Raw genomic sequence first — 23844 nt, forward strand, 5'->3', positions numbered from 1 at the left:
ACAACCTGGATTCAAAAGTTTTGTCATGTTTATCTGAGGGACTCAGTAAACCAGGAGACATACTGGAATCTCTCCTGAGGATGGTCTGCAGAGATTCCTTTACAAGATTTAACATAGTGAATGACATGTATGTAAACGTGCATACTCTGAAAAACAAGGAAACTCATGCATTTACTGGACCCACTTTAAATACAAATACTGCTCTTTAATGAACTGGTGCATCTTTCTGATGAAATTTTTTAAAAGAGCACAACAGACAAGGAAGAGGCAGCAGAAGGAGGAAAAGGGAAGGAAGCACCCACGTTTTACCTGGGACTGAATCTCAGCAGTTAAGTCTGACAGGTCATGCTTATTAATAATTTATAACACGACAGGCTACGCAGGACAGAGTCCACGGAATTCCATTGCAAAGCAGGTGAGAAAGGATGCAAATATGAGGAGCTGTCTGTAAATCCCTTATCTTGGGATAATGGCCTATTGCTGCAGCCACCCTCCCTGGGAGCCACTCCCTCCCAATAAATTAGCGGTTTTCATTTCATTAATTCTACCAACAGGCACTGAGAACATGTGTGTTCTCAACAACAGGCCCTGTGAGAGGGCCTGGGGCCAAAAATGAATAAGGGGAAGCCCTCACAGCCTGGGAGGCTAATTCAACGGCTGTCCTCACTGACACAGAGGGGCTCTGCTCCTGCGAGGTGGGGCCGTGGCCCTCAGCAGCCTGCCAAATGAAAAGCAAGAGAAAGGAGCCCACACCGGGGCCTCGAAGTGTCCCTTCGCTTGGCTGGGGGGCAGCAGCTGCAGCACCTAGGCTCGTGCAAGAGAGCTTTAGGCCAGGGCAACAGCGGACGGCGGACGGCTTGAGAGGCTCAGGGAGGTTTAGCCAGGCTCAGGAAGCGTCCACCAAGGGCTTCTCGTAGCACATGCTCCTTAACGAGCACTGGAGGACAGGAGGGGCACCAGAGCAGAGCCCTACCCCTCACATCTCTGAAAAAATGGTAATTTGAGAACAACAAAACAGTATCAGACATCTAATCTAATGGTCTTCTTATAGTCAATATTTTCTTCTACAGATTGGACATCTTGCAACATTAGAGTTAAAAAGGAAATGTAAAATTACATAAGAGAATGAAATGAAAACATATTGGTGAAAAGAAAGTGAAAATGTCAACCACTGCTCAAAAAGGCTAATAATAAATGAACTGTCCACAAAATACATCTGTATACAAACTACACTTTTCCCTCAGCAAAAATAATGAACTGCAAGAATTAAATTCCAAAGTGCACACAAGTCACTCAGTATCTCAACAGATTTACTGACGGGGTAGGGAGAAATACCCAAGAACTTTCAGCATTCATCTGGAATTCTCATTTAGAGAAAATTATAGGTATAAGTACACACGCACACACACACACACACACCTCTGTATATACACACTAGTTTAATATGCATCATGGTTATTAGCACTATAACCAAACTTCTGTCAAAACACATCATTGATTATTACCTGCCATGGAAAAAGTGAATCAGGTGATGATGCTGAAAGCTCAAATTGCAATATTTGATGTAGAAATGTCAAATAAAAGTAATTTCAATTTCACAAGTCAAACACACACCTCCGAAGTCTTGTAACCTTTCTATGTTATTCCCATTTGTTACTTGCAGGAAGGGATTAAAACGGCTCTCCCATATCACCCAACAATATTGAGGGGAAAAGAAAGGAAAATAAGATAAAAATAGTTCAACATTTACTGTTAGATTAAATATGCTGAGATAATCATGGAACTTTCATTTGCTGTACTTGAAATGCTCCTTAGGTGAACATAGCTGACAGTATCACACTGTCTCCCTGGGAAGCACTGGTTCCCATTTCCTGAGGTTGCTGCGAAGTTGAAATAAGATGATATATGAGAAAGAGCTTTGGAAATGACCTAACGAGTAACACAAGTAGAGGCAATATTTAGAATTAGAGAAATGATTAGGAAGAAAATAAAGTAATTCGGCAGAAAAACAAATAGGGTTTTCTACTTACTAATATCATATCATGTGCACAAGGATAGCAGAATTAAATTATGTGGATTTATTATTATTTTTTAATTTATCTTCACTGTTGTTATAATGCTGTAATAAATGCAAGTAAAAAGTCATGCCAGAGGAGGAAATGGGAAGATCTCAATATACGGAATCAGTGCTGAACTTTCTGCAAAGGAGAAGAGACTCATAGCCGTACTGTCTACTTAAGATGTTCCAGACCTTCCTATTGAATCAAAGGGTTTTCATCCAGAGGGAAAGAAGGGTCTTTGGAATCAGAAAGGCCTATCACTCACCAGTTGTGTCACCTTGGGCAAGGTGGGTACATTTCAAATCTTTGATTTTTTTTGCCTATATAAACACGCAGAGTTGTTTTGAGGACCGAACATGAAGCGTCAGCGGGCACACGGGGCAGGTGCTCGGTGAAGGGGAGTTTCCTCTCCCTCCTCTTCACAGAGCCTTTCATACCACCCCAGACAACGGGGACAAGAGTGCACAGATCACTTATCACTTCTCCAACAACCACTGCCTGGGACATTCGTGCGGCAATGAATTATGTATGACTTTGTGATACGTTACTGTTACGGAAACCTTCAATGACTATCCAACTTCTCATGCATTTCCGTAACTGGAGAGACTTGCTTCAAATCAAGACCCTTCCTAGTGTCATCTCCCAGGGCCCCTGTGGTGAACCCTGTGTGTGTTTGCCGAGTTACTCTGCCACCCAAGGGGAATGGGGACCTGGGATGGGCAGGGAGGGTCAGGGACATGAGACAGGACACGTAAGAGCTGCACCAGCCCTCCCAGGAGCCTCTCAGCTGGTGTACTGGAGAAACTCTACCACCACAGGCCACATCTCCCACCACCCCCCTTCCATTTTACCTGTCACTGGGCTCCAGCTGGTGGGGTGCTGCAGAGGGAAGGAATGTGCAGGGCATATTAGTGGGATGCAAGCTCACATACCTGGATGAGATAGTGGGAACATAAGTTGAGAAGCTCCAACAGCTGTAGGTGACTGCCAGCTGCTAACACATCCTGGATCACGCCAGGCTCCAACAAAATCTGTTTGTTTTTTAATAAAAAGAAAACCATCAATGACTTAAAAATTAATACTTGCTTAATAAGCAACTTTGCTATATTTAAGCTGCTGCTTAACATACAATATCTAAATTAATACTGTTCCTTACTATGGAAGTCAGTTCTTTTTTTCTATTTTGATTCATGAGCTGTGGCCTCCACTCTAACAGCTGAGTTCTCATTTCTAATCCTCATTTCCTGTGTGTAAGGCTCTATACTTTACCACTTATTTTTGTAGGAGGATATGAACATTTGCCAAGAGCAACGTAACAGGGCAGAGGGCCATAGCTCAGTGGTAGAGTGCGTGCTTAGCATGCACGAAGTCCTGGGTTCAATCCTCAGTATCTCCATTTAAGAAAAAAAGGAAAAAAAAAACCCAAAGAACAATGTTATAGTCTTAAAATTCAGTTTGTGATGGATGTAATCTCATAGATACAAAGGTGCTGAATTTTAGCTGGTCAAAGTACATTTCAGAACGTTGTTCCTCAGTAGATCACAGAAACAGTATGGTTAGCAGGTATTTTAGAGGAAGGGGGCTCACACTGCTTGAAATATGAGACCAGAGGTGGGTACTACTCTATTTTACTTCTAAGTCCTACAACAGTAAACATCAACCACAACTTTCATTTTTCTCCTTTTCAGTCTCAGATTCTCTAACCTTTTCTATTTGAAATATAAGATATAGAAATAGAATTTTCAGAATATAAAGGCATCACAGAGAAGAAAAACTTCCCAAATACACTGGTGATACCAATTCTGGTGCCAGTTTTTTTCTGGTTAGGTCCAGCGCTGTGCCTACCGTGGCCAGCTCTTGACCTGCTGCACAGGGCTGGAGAAAAACACAACTGCATTGACTAAACTCACTTTACACGCAAGACTCCCAGGCCAGGGGACCTTTCGTGCTGCTCTCACCATCCTGACTCATTTCCCAAGCCCAGTGGCTCCCAAAGTCTAGTCTCTGGGTCAGCCACATCAGCATCGCCTGGGAACTTGGGAAAACTGCAAATTCTTGGACACCTCCTCAGACCTCATTGAATCAGAAACTTTCAGGGTGAGGCCCAGCAACTGCATTTTAAGAAGGGCCACTGGTGCTTCTGATGCACAGGAAAGCCTGGGAAACACTGATGGAGTCAGTTCCCTCTCCTACGCCACTACTTCTCACATGCCCCTTTCCCCTCAAGCCTCCACCTCCTCCCCTCTCTCCTTATTCTAACCTCATGGTCTTCCAAAGGCTCCCACCACAAAATCTCCCAACCCACCTACCCAGATCTGTATCACACACTTTACTTTCCTCAACACTCCGCTAATACACTAGATCCCAACGCCTCCTGTCTGATACTGTTCCCTCTCCTTCCAGCATCATTATCTGTTGTCTTTCTATTGGATGATAATCCCCATCAGCATATAAATATGTCATGATAGCTCTTCTCTGAAGAACTAACAACTCCCTCCCTTGACCCCACGGATCCCTCCAGGCTCCCCTTCCCAACAATGTTCCTCAGGAAAGTTGTCCATACAAACACTGCTATTTGCTCTGCTCTGTTCTCTCTCAAACCCACTCCTATTGAGCTTTGTTCCTGCTGTTCCTCTAAAAATGCTCTCATCAAAGTCACCAGAGACCTCTAAATCCAACAGCCATTTCTCAATATATAATCTTATCTGAGCCAGCAGCAGTTAGCAAAGTTGATTGCTCTCCTTCTGAAACGATTTCTTCCCTTGGAGGACAACACTTCCTCCCTTGGTTTCTTCTGCTTCAATAGCCATTCCCTCTCCATCTCCTTCCCAACCTGTAAGCTTTGGAGATGCCCAGAGCTCAGTCCCTGGATCTCTTCTTTCCTCTCTCTTCTTACTCTGAGGATGATCTCATGCAATCCCATGGCTTTAAAACCACCTGTACACTGAATCTGCTCCACTTGGTTTCTCCAGCCCCAGCCTCACCCTTGAACTCCAGGCTCTGATATCCAACAGCCCATTCTGTATCACCACATGGATGTCAATGGGCAGCTCAAACCGAACGTGCTCCAAACTGAACTCTTCATCCTCTCCACCAACCACCACACCTGCTCCTACCCTAGTCCTACCATCTCAGAAAATGGCAACTCTCAGAGTCATTCTTGACTCCTCTTCTTTTCTTCCTGCCTCACGTCTGATCCATCAGCCACTCCTTTGGCTCTATCTTCAAACAGTTCCAGATCCAATCACCACTCAGTACTACTTCCGTCTTTACCTCTCTAGTCCAATCCGCTGGCTTCCTAGACTTACTATAATAGCCTCCAAACTAGTTGAACTGATTTCTCCTTTTCTTCCTTGCACTGTTTTTAATAATATCAATCAAAACGGTCCTTCAAAAACATAAATGAAATTATGTCACTCCTTTATTCAGAGCTTTCCAATGACGACTTATTTCACTGAAAAAAATTCCAAGTCTTCATCGTACCATAAAAGGTTCTTCGAATGCACTGAGCACCTTAGTGTTTACAACTAGCTGTTTTCTCTGCCTGGATCAGTCTTGCTCAAGACATCAGCGAGCCTCACTGCCCCATGTCCTTTAGACCTCCATCCAGATATCATTGTATCCAAGAGGCTTTCCCTGACCATGCTATGGTAAACAGCATCTGACTCCCCATCACCCCTATTTGCTGTCTCCTTACTTCACTTTATTCCTCTTCATAGCACTTAATGCCTCTCAACACAATACACATTTGTCTATTAAATGATTCTCTGTTCCTCCACTCATTAGGATATAAGATCCAGGAGAGCAGGGACTTGGTCCATTTTGTATCCCCAGCACTCAGCACGATGCCAAACAAAAAGCACTCACTGAATACTGATGGATTTATTTTGTAAAAATTTTTTGATGAATTAAATCATCTTTAGATACATTTGAAAATTCAGAATTAATTTTATTAACTAGCCTAACAAGAGAGAAAAGAGGAGGAAGTACTACAAATTTTATTTCTGAACTATTAAAGACGTGAAAAAGTTAAGTACATGTGGCAAAAACACCAACCTCTTCTGAAAATTTCTTTATAGCTCCTTTCCCGTCGAGTCAGAAGGAGAAACCTGAATTTCTCCAACTCCTCGAGGAGAGAGGCTTTGACTGACATTCAGGAAATTATTGCAGCTCCCATCACAGGAGCAAGGACGAACGTATTCTTGCAGAAGAGGCATGGCCTACGGCGCAGAGCGGGGAATAGATGGATTAGAAAGGTTAGTCTTAGCCTTTAAATCCTGTCAGTTGCGCTTATTTCACACAACTGGCATTCGCGATAACCTCCGAGGCTCGGTAATGCCCAACACAAAGGCAGATATCACAGAGAGACAAGATGAATATTCCACAGCATGGGTAACGCGTCCAGCAGGCTCACTCGGAGAAACCCTCACAGGAGAAACCCATACCGGGGTTGTTTTTGTCTTTGTTTTTTGTTTTTTGCTCTGTAGGTTTTTTCCTTCTCTCATTATAACGTAAGTTTTTCTAAAAGATGTTTTAGCACAGAAAATTCCTAAGTGCTTTTAAAGGGCATGGTTTGGAGAGGAAAAAAAAAAAAAAAAAAAAAACAAACCCTACCAGGAAAGCTGGATCTCACTTATGGAAACAGAATCAGCATTTTCAAGCTCTATTTACACTAGACTCTTAAATCCAGCTTTGCTGAACTTTGGTGACTAGTTGTTCTCATGTATTTTTCCAGAGAATTTGTGTTTGGGCAGGAAAGTAAACGAGGGTTCAATTACCTCACACCTTAAAGTTTGGTGAATTTGTCTGTCGCCTGCCTAGAAGAACGGGGTGAAAATCGCCTTCTGCAGAAGGGACCTCACACACAGCAGTTTATGGAGGACAACTGAGACCACTAAGTTTAAGTGCTGCAGGGCCCAGGCTGGTTACATTTAGGCCTTTCAGAAACACATACCGATCCACATCCCACCTGGCACTCAACAGGACAGGCAGAAGGAAGGATCCTCCAAGCCAAGCACACAGGGAGGAAGGGTGTCCCCCTGAGAGTCCAGAGCCCAGTGTGGTGGAGTGGGAGCTGATGTTAGAGGCTTGACACATCTAGTCACTTATCAAATAGTTCAGACGAGGTATCAACAGTGGACAAGGCAAGCGTCTGAACAACAAAAGAGATCAAGAAGTGCAGGATGCTTAAAGCCAGGTGGTCCAGAAAGCAGAGGGGAAGGTGAAAACCACTAAAGCCACCAAATGGGGCCAGATGTGGCCTCTTTCCTCAGTGATGCTCACCTGCCCCGTGGGGGCCGAACTGGGGACAGAGAGGTTCCGCTGGGATCTCAGGTGCCCACGAGCGCCCCTTGCTCACAGGCCATCTGTGTGGAGTATTCTCTCCCTGCCACCCACCCACAGCTGACCTCCAGGTAACAGAACATGAGGGCTGCAATTGGAAGACGGGAGCTGGACAGTACTAGCTGGGGAGGAGACAATTTCAATACAGGAGCTTTCCTGCAGCTGATGGCAAGTCAGGCCATGTGAACTGAGGAAAGGTCCACAGCTGACCCCTGCCCCAAATACTGAGACTCTGCCCTTATTTTGATCAAATGAGGATAAGAACTGGCCAGTGGCTGTGGTCAGGGTGACACCAGGTAGGTGTGGCAAGGTAACAGAGGTAAAAGTCACAATTGCAGTTGAAGGTAGTCTCTAAATATACCAGTGAGAGTTACTACATCAGAATTCAGTCATGAAGTGGTCCAATGGCCCAGCCGGAAGGAAGCACTCTAGAATACTCAGTCCAAAGGTGTCCTCCGGCCACCAATCCAAGCAGGGTTGAATCTGCATGATCTCTATTAAAGGCCTTCCAACCTGGAATGAGACCGGGGCTCCTGGTCCCAGCAATATCCTCAGGCAGTCCACGAGGTCAGACACTCATGAAGGAGAGTGTGGGGAGTGAGGTGAGATCCTGCACAGGGTACAATGGGAGGGCCCTCTCCTTCAGTGCCCAGGCCTCACCTGGCCCCACCCTGGGAGGGCGGGGCTCGGACTGACGCAGCACACAGACCCCAGGGCGTTCCTGCCCTTCCTTCTTCTGCTCCTTCTCCCAAATCACCAGGATCTGCCCATCTTTTAAATTCTGCCTTCTTGTTCTTTTTCTTCTTTTTACTTTCCCTCCCACTTTAACCTTGCTTCTTGGATTAGCTTCTGGTAGGGACTACCTCTAGTAGCCATGGCAAGTGTCGGTGTGACTTTTTTTCCCTGCTTTATGAACAGGTGAGTTGGCATCTTCAGAAGATTTTGTATCTCAGTTCTTCAAAGCTATCTTCCTCATTTCTTGCTTTAGGGGGTGTTTAAATTACTTCCTCCCAGGTTTATGGATAGAGTAGCCTGAAGGAATCCAACACATTAAAGCCAGACAACAAAGGACTTTACCACACACACAATTGTGCACACAGAAACACAAGCACTTTTGAAAGCACTCATGTAACAGCAAATTAGATGTGGCCTGAGGCTATTTATAAAAATAAATGAGCTGATTTATTCTTCTTTATACTTTGTTTCTTTGGGAATTTTTTTCTGTATAGTATAGCAAAAGTGGTAAATGATCACAATTTTGAACTTAGAAACCAAAACAAGTAAATTGAATACAACAGCATATATAACTTTGAAATGATAAGATATTCAAGACACATAAAACTCTTTGCAGAAAGTTCTTCAAGAGACGTCTTACAGACAGAATATGACCCGTAAGATCTAGCTATGAGAAATTGCCATCTGTTCAGGTTTGTTTCAAAACCATTACAGTAAGGATTTTTTTAACCACAAGGTGGCGCCTAGGGTTAAACGAAAAGTACTTTCTAAATCACTCATGTACTGCATCTCTCTGTCATCTTATTTTTAAGCAGGGAAAAAAAAAATTCAAATAAGAATAATAAAACATATGCATTATACTGTCTAGGTATCTTGATAATTCTGGGAAATTTTCATAAATATTTCTGTTGAAGTGCCTGATCTGAGTAACACTGATTAGAATTCAGTAGTTCTCCATAAATCAGGTCCCAATTTATGAACATAGTTCAACCTTTTTGTCTTGGTATTCAGAAACTCTCATGATGTGGCCCCAACCTACTTTTTAAAACTTATTTCCAATTCTGCAACTTTATGGTCCTTTTGCTAAAGCCAACAGCCCACTGTTCTCCACAAACAGGCAATAAATACCTTTTTCTCCACCATGAATGCCCTCCTCCTAACTTCTTCAATCTCTATATGTCAAAATCCTGCCCATTCCTCAAGATTTAACTCTAAGTCCATCCCCTCTACAAAGCTTTGCAAGATCTTCCTTCACCCCAATCTGCAGCTGAAATTAATCTCCTGGGACTCCAAACCACCACAGGTATCTAATGCAGTAAGCCCATGGGCTCCCAGCCACACCACCTGACTTTAAATCCTGGCTCCTACACTTGCTGGCAGAATGAGATTGGGAAAACTGCTCAGTTCTACCTGCCTCAGTTTCCTCACCTGCACAATGAAAATATCTACTTCAAAATATTATCTTAAGGACTGAGAAAGTACGTGTGTATCATTACAATCGTGTGTGGCTGTGTCAGCAAAATGGCTTAAACAATTTGGGACTTATTTTCCTCATGATACTCGGATTAGGCAGCTTGGAACACTAACAAACCAGGATCTTATTTTCCTACTTGGCCAGTCTTAACCTGTGGTCACAAAAAGGATGCCATACCTCCAGGCATTGCATCTGCACTCAAAACACAAAGAACGGGGTAAAAAAATCATGGGCCAGCTGAGTTTGTCATTATTTATTAGAAAAGAACAGATTTCCTGTAAACACTACCACAAATACTTCCATTTACATTTCCTCTGCCAGGTCTAGGTGATGTTGCTGTAAGCTGTAAAAGAACCTATGAAATTGAGTTTTACAGCTAGATGCAGTACTGTCCCAAATTAAACTGGAGTTCTACATGAAGAAAAAAGAGGGAACGGATATTGTGCAGGCAATCAGAATATAGGCCATAGCTATTAGCACAGCATTTCCTTATACAAATCTGCAGTAAGTGTTAACTATTATCTGTTTCTTCTTGATGTAACTGAGTGCTTTTGCCCTGAATGAGTTATGTGTGTCTGATCTTATGTTTTACCTTGAGACATTGATTACAAGGTCTATCCTATTTCCTGTTCATTGCTGTTGAACATCCTAGAAGAATACCTTAGGAATTATTTACTAAAGAAATGTACAGGCTTGAAAAATAAAGTTCCTGGGGAAAATGGTAGAGGATATCAAAAGCCTCCGCGGGAGACCCTGGTCACACGCTAATCCTCAACAAGGATTATCTAGTTGGAGGAGTTAAATAAAAGGATACAATCGAAATTTTAACTAATAGTTGTAGTAATATGTCCAAATAAAGATAAGCCTTGGGGTCAGAGTTTGTATATAACGAATTCGTGATTTGATAATTGATTCCTTAATTTACAAATTTTGTCAGGTGGCTTTCTTCCAAACATAGTACACTTGTACAAATTTCTAAAAGATCTCAATATCAAATATTTAAAAATACTAGTTTATTTTCAAGTCATGAAAAACCAATCACATTTTCCATCTATTAGCATATGAGAAAAAAGAAAACTAGATTTGATTTTTCAGGGTATTTTCAAAGAATGTTAAAAACCGCAATGGCGAAACCATAATAAAAACATACTAGTAAAAAAAGAAAGGTGCAGAAATCACTTGGAGATTCTATTATTTTCCCTCACAAGTTTACACTCCCTCATTCAGTTCACTTGAAGTTTCTCAGGTTACAGATGGTTGGCAGAAGCATAGCCTTGTCTAAGATGCCAAAAAGAAACCTTAGAGCAGACAAGGACACTAATTTTACAGCACTGAGAAGCTACATGCTACCCTGCAAAAATTTCATTTATTACCACTAATGCAACTTAAAGATCTATAGATGCTGCTCCTCATTCTTCCTTTCCTATTTGAGGACATATGGAAGGGTGATGGATTAAATACTCGAGCTAGGTGCTCAAGTAAAGAGAAAAGAGACAGGGGGAATTATCAAGCTGCGGTATAATTAATGCTATGGCAAGCTCTAGGAGCACTTGGCTGGAGATGCCTCTTTTCAGTGAAGTTGTGAAATAATTCTTCATATGAAAAACCTTTGTCCCCTCATATTGTATGAGCAACCCCCATTTTCTTTTGCCCCCCCATTAGCATAATTTCTGGCATTTCAGAGCTCTAAGATCAATAGTTCTGGCAGAAAGTCATTTCCAGCATCGTTTTCTTCATTATGTTTAAATTAACAAAATGTATTATTTAACAAAATGTAAGGATGAATTATATATACTTAGTTTAAAAATATGGCCCAATTATTTGAAAAAGCAGAACACATTTTTGATAGTTTCTAACTTTAAGAGAAAGAAGCAGTCCCAGCAATCAAATATAATGAAACATGGAGGTCATTACAGGTTACAAGAAAAGCCAAATTAATTATTAAGACTCACTTTCATAACCGGTGTTCTTTCAAGTGTGATGAACATGGGAGGCTTTATCCCACAGAGCTTTATTAATGAAGCTGGGCCTTTCCACACAGAGCTGGTTACTTACAATGCTAGCACGACCAAAGAGGAAGGCAACGGTACTTTAAAATACTGACATCCAAGGATGGAAGGTCTCTGGGAGAATGGACAGGGCTGGTGCCAACGTTCATTGATAGTTGGCTGCCACTGTGTCACTGCTGGGTGCTCGAGCGGGAGCAGCGAGGAGCCGACAGGAATCACTATGCTGCGGTGCAGTCACAGTGCGGGCACGGGGTGCTGTAGCAGTGCTTGGCTAGGGGTGCCACATTTCATTGAAGGAAGCTGCAAACTAACTTTTCATATAAAAAATACATCATTAATACCCAATTCCATGTTCACTGGGGGAACTCCTTGCATTTGCTTTATAAGGAATGGAGGTAAAAGTATGGCTCTAGGGGCCACTGCAGGAACGTTGGCAAGTCATTGACATGCATGGTTTTAGCACTATCATATAAAAAAAGGAAAACGGTATTACCTATTTTCATCAAGTCTACATAAAGATCAAATGAGATAACCCAGGTAAAATTCTTAAAATAATGCCTGGCATGTTCCATCGGGTAAAAAAAAAAATTTATGGTGGTTGCTATTGTTATTATTCTCGTTGTTAATTCCATAAGGAATAAATCTACTTCACAAATAATGACCTGTATTTCTAGTGTTTACACACTTCCTACTATGGACCAGGCATCATGTGAGGTAATTTCATCTATGGTATCTCTCCTTATGCTCCTCCCAACTCCTCACTCCTGCAAGGTAAATATTATCCCCAGAGGTACAGGAAGAAACTGAAGGCAGAGAAATTCACACATTCAAACAGCAAATCTTTTCTGTTGCTGCCGTGTTCTGGGCATTCTTCTAGGCACCGTGGGTATTATCATAAACATGACAAGTTTCCTCATCATATGGGACTTAAGAGTCTAGGTTTTAGCCAACTGGGTAGACTGTAGTACTATCAACTGACAAGGGTAAAACAAAGGCAGAAACAGGTCTGGAGGGAAGATCAAAAGTCCCATTTGGAGGATACGTTAAGTTTGTGATGGCTATGAGTCACTGCAATAGAGATACGTTAAGTGGACAGAAATATGTAAGTCTAGTTAGTAAACCACAAGTCCCAGACCAAGTTTTCCTTCCACATATTTTTGTATGGCCTGTGAGCTAAGAATGGTTTAAGACAAATTTTTTTACTTGCGTTTAAAGAGATTTATTTTTCATTAATAGACTTGATTTTTAGACACTCTTAGGTTCACAACAAATTGAGCAGAAAGTACAGAGTCCCGTATACCTCCGGCCCCCACACTGCATCACCTCCCCCACTATCAAGATTCCCCACCAGAATGGTACATTTGTTACAATTGACGAACCTACATTAACACATTATGATCACCCAAAGTCCATAGTTTACCTTAGGGTTCACTCCTGGAATTGGGTTTGGATCTATGTATAAGATGTACCCATCATTATAGTATCATATAGAGGATTTTCACTGCCCTAAAACTCCTCTGTGCTCCACCTATTCATCCCATCCTCCCCTCAGCCCCCAGCAACCGCTTATCTTTTTACTATCATCTTTGCCAGGATGTCATATAGTTGGAATCCCAAAGTATGGAGACTTTTCAGATTGGCTCCTTTCACTTAGTGATAATATGCACGTAAGTTTCCTCCTTAAGTCTTTTCATGGTCTGATAGGTCATTTCTTTTTAGTGCTGAAAAATATTCCATTGTTTGGGTATACTGCAGTTTATCCATTCACCTACTGAAGGACATCCTGGTTGCTTCCACGTTTTGGCAATTATGAATAAAACTGCTATAAACATATGTATGAATGCTTCTGTGTGAGTGTTACGTTTTCAACTCCTTTGGATAAATACCAGGGAGCACAACTGCTGGATCGTATGTAAGAACATGTTCAGTTTTGTAAGATGTGTCTTTTGTGAATATTTTCTCCCAATCTGTCTTGATTCTCATTCTCTTGATATTGATTCTTGCAGAGCAGTTTTTAATCTGAGTTAAATCTAGCTTATCAATTTTATTTTTTTGTGAGTTGTGCCTCTGGTGTTGTATCTAAAGAGTCATCTCCAAGGTTATCTAAGTGTTCTCCTGCTATCTTCTAAAAATTTTATAGTTTTGATTTAACATTTAGGTTTGTGGTCCATTTTGAGTTAATTTTTTATTACACTGTTAAGGTCTGTGTCTAGATTTTTTTTTTTTTTTTTTTTTTTTGCATGAGGCTACTCAGTTGTTCCAGCATCATTTGTTGAAAAGACTATCTTCACTCCATTGTACTGCTTTTGCTCCTTTTTCAAGGATCAGTTGACTACATTTACGTTGGGCCTATTTCTGGTCTCTATTCTGTTCCATTGATCTGTCTACTCTTTCCAGCCAATACCACACTGTCTTGATCACTACAGCTTTATAGTAACTCTTGGAGTCAGGTAGTGCCAATCCTCCAACTTTGTTCTTTTTCACTATTATGTTGGCTCTTCTGGGTCTTTTGCCTCTCCACAGAACTTTCAGAAACAGTTTGTCAATATCCACAAAATAATTTACCAGGATTATGAATAGGATTACAGTGAGTCTACAGATCAAGGGAAGACTGACACATTAACAATACTGAGTCTTCCTATCTGTGAACGTGGACTATCTTTCCATTTTGTTAGTTCTTTGATTTCTTCTATTAGAATTTTCAAATTTTTGTCATATAGATCTTGTTCACATTTTGACAGATTTACTCCTGAGTATTTCATTTTGGGGTACTAATGTCTAAGAATGGTTTTAACCTTTAAAAATAGCTGAGAAAAACCCCAAAGATGAATAATATGCTCTGATATGTAAAAAAAAAAAGATATGAAATTTAAATTTCAGTTTCCATAAATAAACTTTTTTTGGAAAATAACCAGACTTATTCTTTTACATACTTGTCTCTGGCCATTTTCATGCTACAACAGCAGAGCTGAGTAGTTACAATAGAGTTTTATATGGCCTGCAAAGACTAACTTATTTACTACCTGACCCTTTACAGAAAAAGCTTGCTGGAGTGTAGATAGGGACTGGCAATCAAGAGTATAAGATTGCACCAAGTAACATGGGTCTGGGTGACACTATCAAGCAAGCTGGTGAGACCAAACAGGACGGTCCTGACACATGCCAAATCCAGAGCCTATGGTGGAAAGAAGCAAGCAAAGACACCTGGAAAAAATGATGGGGAGCACCAAATAAGAACCCACAGAGTATGGTGCCAAGGAAGCCAAGAGACAAAGGGTTTCAATGGAGAGGCAGGTTGGCTGTGCTGAATGAAGCTGACAGTATCATCTAATTGGTTTGGCAATATCTGTGCCTGTCAAGGACAGCTTCAAAGGACACTGAGGATGGAAGTCTCCAGACTTCATAAATGGAAAAGTGACTACGTTAATGCAACTCTTTTTGAAAGCTCTGCTGTGAAGGAAAGCAGAGGAATAAATGGTAGCTGAAGAAAAATACAAGGTCAAGAAAGGGATTTTGGAAGATGAACAAAAAAGCATGTTTATACACTGGTGGGAATGTCCTAGTGGAGAAGGAGAAACTGATGATGCAAGAGACAGAAATGAGGTTTACAGGAGTGATGTCTGACAGGATAAGAGGGAGTAGTATCCAGAGCTTAAGTGGAGAGATTAACCTTTGACAATACAAGGATGCCTCTTACACCGTAAAAGATGGGAAAACACCGAATAAGTGCACAGAAACAGGGAGGTTTGGAGATTCGATAGTGCAAAGATGAAGATCTCCCTGCCTACATCTACTTTCTCAATGGAAAGTGAGTTCCCTTATGGTATATGTACTGGAGGTAGGGTAATGAGAGGGGGTTAGGGTTTGAGAAGAGACTAAATGAAAAACTTCTCTGGGAGAGGAGGAAAGAAAATTTACTAGGACAACAAATTAGCATTGCCTGACAAGGATGAGTATTCATCTGAGATTTGGGATCATGGATTTGAAGTGAAAACAGTAATTTTTTCCAGCAACAGTCAGCAGAGTTGATACTTATCAGTCCACAATTCTCCAAAGTTGCCACAGGCTGGAATCAAGCTTGGTTCCTTCCAAGGTCAGTGGCTATAATCTTTGGTCTCTGCCAAACTGTTTCTACCCTGACAGATACATGCTAACATAAGGTTGCCCAGCTATAATCAGTTTTTCACGAGCTACATCTATTCAATCACCATATATCAAAGGGCTACCTTTTCTCCCTGTAAAGTAAAATGCAGGTAGGACTCTACAAAGAACTATAGCTTGATTATTCATCCTTCTATCTGAACTAGCACAACTTTTTTAAAAAAACTGAAGTATAGTCAATTTACAATGTTGTGTTCTAGTGCTCAGCATACCAATTCATATATATATATATGAATATATATATATTCCTTTTCATATGCTTTTTCATGATAGGCTATCACAAGGTATTGAATATAATTCCCTATGCTGTACAGTAGGACCCTGTTGTCTATCTATTTTATACATAGTAGTTAGTCTCTGCAAATCCCAAACTCCTAGTGCAACTTTTGGAGCACTGAACATTCTCAGATACTTCACCATGCTCCACACAGAAATAATTCAGGCTACTTGGTAATTCATTTCTAATAAAGGCAATGGTATGCTGACTTGGTGTTTCCATTCACTGCTCAATCTGCTCTGCAAAAGCGTTCATTGCATTTTCTTCATCAATGCATTCCTAACATCTGGTAAGTCCTTAACACATAATAGGTGCTCATTAGGTATATTTAATGAATTAATGGGTCTCAGTTTGGGAATAAACCATATATAGATGGTTTTTATAAAGTATAAAAAGGAAATAAAATATTCACAAATGATCTTAGGACACTCAATGCACTTGAATTAGCCCTTCATTTGAAAGTTCACATCATTATTTTACTCAAATGCAATATTTGAATATCTACTTGCAATACAGATCTTCTCAAAAGTTTTATTCAGCAAGTTATATTTTTTATCTCAAAATTAACCACAAAGGCCATATATTTTTGCTATCAAGTTATTTTCTTTTTACAAATCTTACACTTGGAATGGTAAAACTCCCATATACTACCACTCCATACAAATACTACATGCTTCCAGCAGAGGGCTCAAGAATTCTTTTCTAGGGAAAGAAATTTAAAAAGCTCATTGCCCAACAGCAGTTATTGCAAAACTCCTTCAGAAGGCCATCTCACAAAAAATATGTTCCTCCTCTTAATCAAGTAATCCCAGGCCTATGAATTTATTTAAAATAATACGAATGAAAGAAAAAATTATATTACAATAAGGCAGCATTATTTATATACTATACATTTATGGATAAAGGCACTTTTATCTAATTCCAGAAAAGACACTGAAGTAAATTATAATACCAAAAGTCTGTATAAAATTATATATATATATATAATTTTATTTATATATATATATATATATATACATATATATATATATATATATATTTATATTTATATTTATATAAATAAAATACAAGTATATGGGCAAAGGCCAGAGAAAAAAATAGAAAGATAATATATAATGTGTATGGAAGTGAGAGTTTGGGTGAATAATGCTTTTTACTTTTATTCTTCCTTATGTCTATGTAAACACTTGGGTGATTTTTTTTCATTTTCAAAAAGTGATAAATAATAGTCATTTATTTTTACAGAATTTGCATGCCTTTCAATTTTAGTTCTCAAAATAAGGATGTAAAAAATTAGGAAGCAAGTAGAATGACTTATTCACGGGACAACGTGGGATTGTGGAGACATCCATGTTTGCAGGCAGAACTAATGGGGTGCAGCACCACTTTATTCGTGCCTACAAATAACTCTAAAGTACTGCTGGGAGTCCAAAAACTTTCAGACAGAGGTTCCAAATCTTTTTATTTATTTATTTACATATACACATTTTCAGAAGGATCTGAGGCATCAGTACAAGTATTGAAAAATTAGGAATATAAATAACTCGAGCTAGGAGAAAATAGGAAATAAAAAGTAATATGAGGTCAGCAGAGCAGATATATTATGTGTGTGTGTATATATCCTCATAACTATTAAAAGTGAGCCACAAGTATGGCTTTAAGCTTCCCAGCATCAAAGCTAAAAAAGGAAATTTAGCCTAATACAAGATATAAAAATGAAAATACTAACATGAATTCTAGCTTCTCCAGGCTCTGAAATCTAATGAAGAATTTCCTGCAGACATTAAGAGTATCATTGAATGATTTACCTGGTGAGACTTTTAATACCATCATAAGTGTATTTTATAAAGCTTTGCATAAAAGGTGGAATAATGAGACTCTTCAAAATTCAGACATTCAGTTTTCTGATTTTTCTACCTTGATACCTTGATCCAGGCATAAAATTTAGAGTTGTTGTGCAGTGGTTCTCACTGGAGGCAGGACAACCTTTTGGGAGCAATTTGGAAATGCATGCAGGTATATTTGGTTGCCCCAAGAGGGGGGACACTATTGGTCTTTAATGGGCAGTGGCTAGGTAATGTGCAGGACAGCCACCAACCACAAAAAATGGTCCTATCTCCTGAACATCTGAATGCCCTGCTGGACATGCACATAAGTGAAAAACGTGTTTATGAAACTCAAAGCCCAGAATTGAACTCTGTTTTACATATAAACACAATTTGTTGTTGATTTTGTGTTAAGATAACACTGAATTTTCAAGGAATGCTACCACAGTAGAAACCAAGAGAAGACTATTGTTTTGTACGGATTTTTACTAAGAGTTGTTCACTATTTCAGAAAATCATGTCACCTGGGGCATGCCCTTGTGGTATCTCAGGTGCCAGCAAAAGAGCCACGTGTCAGTCTGTGTCTGTATGCAGCTGTCCCAGCATAATGATTCTACCTGTGGCTGTGGACAGGCGACTCTTACATCTTCTGAAGAGTTGTGCTCTAGCCTGTACCTACTGAAATATGTATTATTTTCACTATACTTTCTTTCCTTCTGTTTGTTCTTTATATATGGTTAAGACACACTTACTGATGTTTAGAGTAATCTGTGTGTAAGTTATATTTTTAGGAATCTCATTTTAGGACAGTAAAGGTGGCCTTTCTATATTAAAGCCTGATAGATGAGGTTGAGAACCACCAAGCTAGATGGACAGGCTGCATATCTTCTGGGAATTCATTATGTGTATAATTTCTCCCTATGAACTTTTTGTTTTGTTTTGTTTTGTTTTGGGAGGAGTAATTAGGTTTACTTATTTTTAGAGAAGGTACTGGGGATAGAACCCAAGACCTCGTGCATGCTAAGCATGCACTCTGCCACTTGAGCTATACCCTCCCCGCTCCCTATGAACTTTTAATGAGAGCTGTCTAGCAAACAGGCTGACGCTGGAGTGTGGTCATTCTCTTTTGCTGAGTAAGAGGAAAAGTTCATGTCCTTTAAAAAGCCATCAATAGACTGACATCTTCTTAGGAAAACTAAGGAGCTAATCAAGATTCTTCACTAAATAAACTGTTACCCTTCCTTCACTTGATGGAACACCTAAAGGAAGAGTCAGAATTTCTTTAGGGAATGATTCTGAGTGCAGCCAACCTTCAGAAATTCCAGTAACACAACTGTAATGATTTATGCTTAGAAATATTCCAAACAGGAGTTGCTACTCATCTACCACAGCAAAGGAAAACTTTCAGATGGATAAAATAAAAAATGTTTAGCAACGGAACTTTCTGCTGAAACAAAGAGAAACAAGTGCACAGAAGCACAAAATCCACCCTGAGTTAACTAAGGGGCTGACCTCCTATTCTGAGTTGCTGGATATTAGCTGTTTCTAATGATGTCTTTGGAGGACGTCAAACAGAAAAGAGCTGATTGTTTATTGCCCCACTTATGACAATAAAACCATTCTCAAGAGCATACAGGAAATACTTCTCTTTTTATTCCCTACACTGGCAGTAGGATCAGGGTGGGAGGCAGAGTGTGAGAAGAACAAGGCAGAACTGCAGGGCAATAAATCCAGCTCATTTAAATGGAATCATATAATGAAGACAGGTGACAATATAGAAAGGCCCCGCTCAACCTTGTCATCTAACCTCCCCTCAGCTATCCAGAGCCCCTCAGAGTGTTATCAGTGTGCATGTTCTGTACACAGGAGCTCGAGCACCTTGGCCCACAATGGGCTCCTCGGCCCAGAATTAATGCCAAGAAAGATTATAAAGGCTGGACGTGTACTGTTCAAACCCATTTTGTTTTCATTAAGTGACTCGAGTTTCACAATGTCCCAAAGGACAATGTTTGTGCCTAAAATGTGACTAACACTCAAGTAAAATGCTAGACTAATGTACTGGAGTCTGACTCCACTGATCATGTGTGACTGCTGACAGCTCTCAAGCCTCACCACTCCCTGTTCCCTGCCTGCTCTGCACCCAGGGGGAAATACAAGAAAGTCTGAGCATTCTCTTCCTTGATGCTGGTGGGAAGTTCAAACCACCCTCCAGCCCCATCCCCAACACTAACAAAACTGAAGCCAATCGCCCCTACTTGCTCTCTCAAGCCATTTTTGGACCTCTTTGACCCACTCTTTTTTTTCCCCCCAGAAATCCTCATTATAAGAGTAATAAACCTTTTCCTATGCTCCTGGTGCATGTGTGGTGTTACCCAATTCAATATCTAAATCAAATGTTGGGTGGGTGAGGGGGCCTTTCTGTTTCTGCAGAGTGACTGTCAGACAACTAAGAAAACTCAAACTTGCAAATTATTAGGGAAAAGCCAGGAAACACTTTTTAAAAAATCAAAACATCAGTTTTATTACCATATTGGAAAGCTGACCTCACAAGTGTGGCCACAGTTACACTTCCTCACACAGAGACATTTTTAGACATTGTTATGCTGAGCATACGGCTTTGTAATGCCCACAGTATAAAATGACACTCTGATCCTTTCTGATCAAACAGCACACATGGGTTTCAGGAGGGAGAACAGGCTGGCAGGAGGTGGAGACGGGCAGTTAGAACTGACCCTGCTCTACAGGTGAGAGGCCCTCCCGTATGACTTCGCTTTGTCTGGATCAACTGTTCTCCATGAGCAACAGACAGGCTTTGGTCCAGTGATGTTGTTCTTGGGTCCTCAGCTGAGAAAGGTAAGCTTCTGGGGGTCAGTCAGGACCTGGACTTTTAAAATCTCACTTTCATTTTTTCACAATAAACGTTTAGGTCTCCAACCTATCCTTAACCATGTCAAGGATATGTTATTTTACTTGACTTCTTGAAAAGCTGTAAAAATTCCATTTGGCATATGGTTCTTGTCTGTCAAGTCGGTTGACATTGTCTAGAAAACCATGAATGGGAACATGTAACATTCACACCCCAAAACAGTAAGCAGATACACCTGCTTGTTTATTTCAATAATCCTCTGATAAAAGAGAAAATCTCTCCAAAAGGTAAGTGATACAGAGTTTCCAAAAGATCCAAGAAAGTAAAAATTCATTGATGGAGTTCAAACTTTTTCCCTTCATTTCACTCTTCTCAAACTTTCTATGTCAGCGATCCAGATATGGACTCTGGCACAGCTCTGACAAGAATTAACGTGAGAAGGAAATAATCACTTTCTGCACAATTCAAAATATCCTTCCTTACAATTTGGATGTCAGACTGTGTGCTCTAGAGCCTGGGGCACACAGCAGGTGCCTTGGGGGCCTCTTACTTGCCAGGCTTCCGTAGGCACTGCCAGGTGAAGAAACGATTCTGCAGCTAAAATATTAAAGCCTCTGAATAGTCTTAACTGCTCCCGAGAAGCATTTAAGAAAAAATTCTCCCAGATTTGTTCCATGTGCTATTATTTAGCTCAACCAGGTTATGCTTATAAGTAAACCTCATGGGGACTTTTTCTCATGTAAAGTGACACATCTGTCCCTAAAGGGAGAGTGCACGGGAAAGCATTTCCAATTAAGACTCCTGTCACTCTGCTGCCACACCTGATGCTCAGGTCTCCAGGGGAAAGTATTCTGTTGTGCAGAATAAATACAGTTTCAATGATCATCAAAATGTAATGCTACTGTTGGGAATGTAGTTTGGTGCAGCCATTATGAATAACAGTGTGAAGATTCCTTTAAAAACTAAAAATAAACTTATCATACGATCCCAGCAATCACATTCCTGGGCACATATCAGGAGGAAACTCTAATTCGAAAAGATACATGCGCCCCAATGTATAGCAGCACTATTTACAATAGCCAAAACGTGGAAGTAACCTCAATGCCTATCGACAGATGAATGGATAAAAAAGAAGATGTGGGGTGTGTGTGTGTGTGTGTGTGTGTGTGTGTGTGTGTGTGTGTGTGTGTGTAATGGAATACTACTCAGCCATAAAAAATAATGCCATTTGCAGCAATGTTGATGGACCTAGAGATTGTCATACTAATTAAGCCAGAAAGAGAAAGAAAAATACCATATGCTATCACTTGCATGTGGAATCTAAAAAAAAAAAAATGACACAAATGAACTTATTTACAAAACAGGAAGAGACTCAATGACACAGAAAACAAGCTCATGGCTACCAGTGGGGGAAGAAGGGGTGGAGGGATAAATTGGGAGTTCAGGATACAAACTACTATATATAAAATAGGTCCTACTGTATAGCACAGGAACTATATTCAATATCTTGTAGTAACCAGTAATTAAAAAGAACAAGAAAAGGAAAATATATATATATATATATATATATACATAACTGAATCACTATGCTGTACACCAGAAATGAACAAAACACTGTAAACCAACTATACTTCAATAAATTTTTAAAAATGTAATGCTATAGTGTCTGCCTTATCAGGGCTACATGAAAATGTCACATGAACATATTAGGGAATCAAATAAGAATCAGGAAGAAAATCTTTACTAAACAAGAGCATGGAAATTAAGGGGCAATTTCTTTTAGTTTTCAATTCCTGATTGCATGTGTATTTTTACATGACCACAATTATAGCTAAAAAAAAGGTTTTATTCACTTAACAGAGTACCCTACTTTTCTAGATTTCCAAAGACTTCAAAATATTAATAGTTACACAAAATATTCTTGTGAAGACTGTACTAAAGCATCCTGTGGATCAGAGAAAGGTAATTAGGGTGTGTGTCCCCAAAGAGATGGGTTCTTCCATGATGCTGAGGAGCCAAAGGCTGGAGTTATTGGCTGTGAAGAGAAAAGCAGGGGAACAAAAGATACCAAAGAATCCTTTTTATCTGCCTAGACATGCTGTCGTTGGCTCATGGCTGACAAAGTTAGCAGCGCCTGGAGGGGCACTGCGGGAAATTTCAAAGGGGGCTGCGAATCTCACTATCACTTAGTGCATGGTTTCTCTCTTTACTGGATTCCTGGAATCTCTCCATCAGGCTACAAGGGACAGAACAGGTGGACGGTTCTCGGGAAAGTAAGAGGAAGCTAACTGGCTTTAACTCTTTGCTCCACTGTATGGAGGGTGTTAGCACAGCACGTGGCACGCAGTCTACCTTCCTCGACATCGCTGTAGCCAGAGTGCAAAAATAGTGAACTTTATTGTGGTTCTCAGTCCTAACTGCTTTCATTTTTGGTCCTTAGCTACTCAAATCCCTAGAGGCATATTCCAAGACCTTTGGGGATGCCAGTCCTTCAACCTTCTGAGCAGGGCTCTTCTCCCTGTGGAAGGAAGTTGGTTTAAGTGCTCGTCACTGCCTGGCTGGGTTCTCCCAGCAATACCTGTTGCTTCTGCGTAACTGACCTCCTGTCCTGTTTGCACTGGGATTCCTCCCCTCAGGCAACATCTTCATTAGAATCCCTTTTTTCCCCCTTCTTTCCATATCTCTTCTACCCACGACTGGTCTGAAATACAAATGGATTCCTGGCCAGAGTTGGAAAGCAAGGAGATTGAGTGAGGCCAGGGTTACAGGGTCCTCTTGCTCACTGGAGTAAGTGAGAGTTGGTATTTTCTTAGGTTCACTTTGTCCTTTTCTGCCTAAGGCACTTCTGCCCAGTAACAGTTTACATCACATCCTTCGCTTCCAACCTAGCTCCCAGTGCCAGCCGGGAGCAGGGCCTGCAGAGCAGTCAGCTCCTCCGCCCTCTGGGGCCAGTTCCTCTGTGTATGGCTGCGCAAGGTTGCCCCCGAGGGCTGCGATGGCCCCGCTCAGGCTGTGCCCCACGCAGAGTGTGCCCACAGGAAGGGCATGCCTCTAATCAGTGTGAAGGCAGAGAGTGTGCTAGCCCAGCCCCGT

At 40.7% G+C, this 23844-nt stretch overlaps 1 protein-coding gene across 7 annotated transcripts in view; it reads right to left on the bottom strand.

Moving 5' to 3' along the window:
- KLHL32 (kelch like family member 32) overlaps positions 1-23844 on the bottom strand; it is a 185561-nt gene that overhangs the window by 76062 nt on the left and 85655 nt on the right. For all 7 annotated transcript variants that reach the window (XR_006722443.2, XM_010948406.3, XM_074368602.1 and 4 more), the window contains one exon: positions 2993-3091. Coding sequence is in view for 6 of the 7 variants with exons in the window: in XM_010948406.3 (XP_010946708.1) it covers positions 2993-3091 (99 nt within the window). In the remaining variant the exon portion in view is untranslated. The remainder of the gene's footprint in view (positions 1-2992; positions 3092-23844) is intronic.

This window comes from Camelus bactrianus, chromosome 8 (assembly GCF_048773025.1).
Source record: "Camelus bactrianus isolate YW-2024 breed Bactrian camel chromosome 8, ASM4877302v1, whole genome shotgun sequence".
In the NCBI taxonomy this organism is placed as follows: domain Eukaryota; kingdom Metazoa; phylum Chordata; class Mammalia; order Artiodactyla; family Camelidae; genus Camelus; species Camelus bactrianus.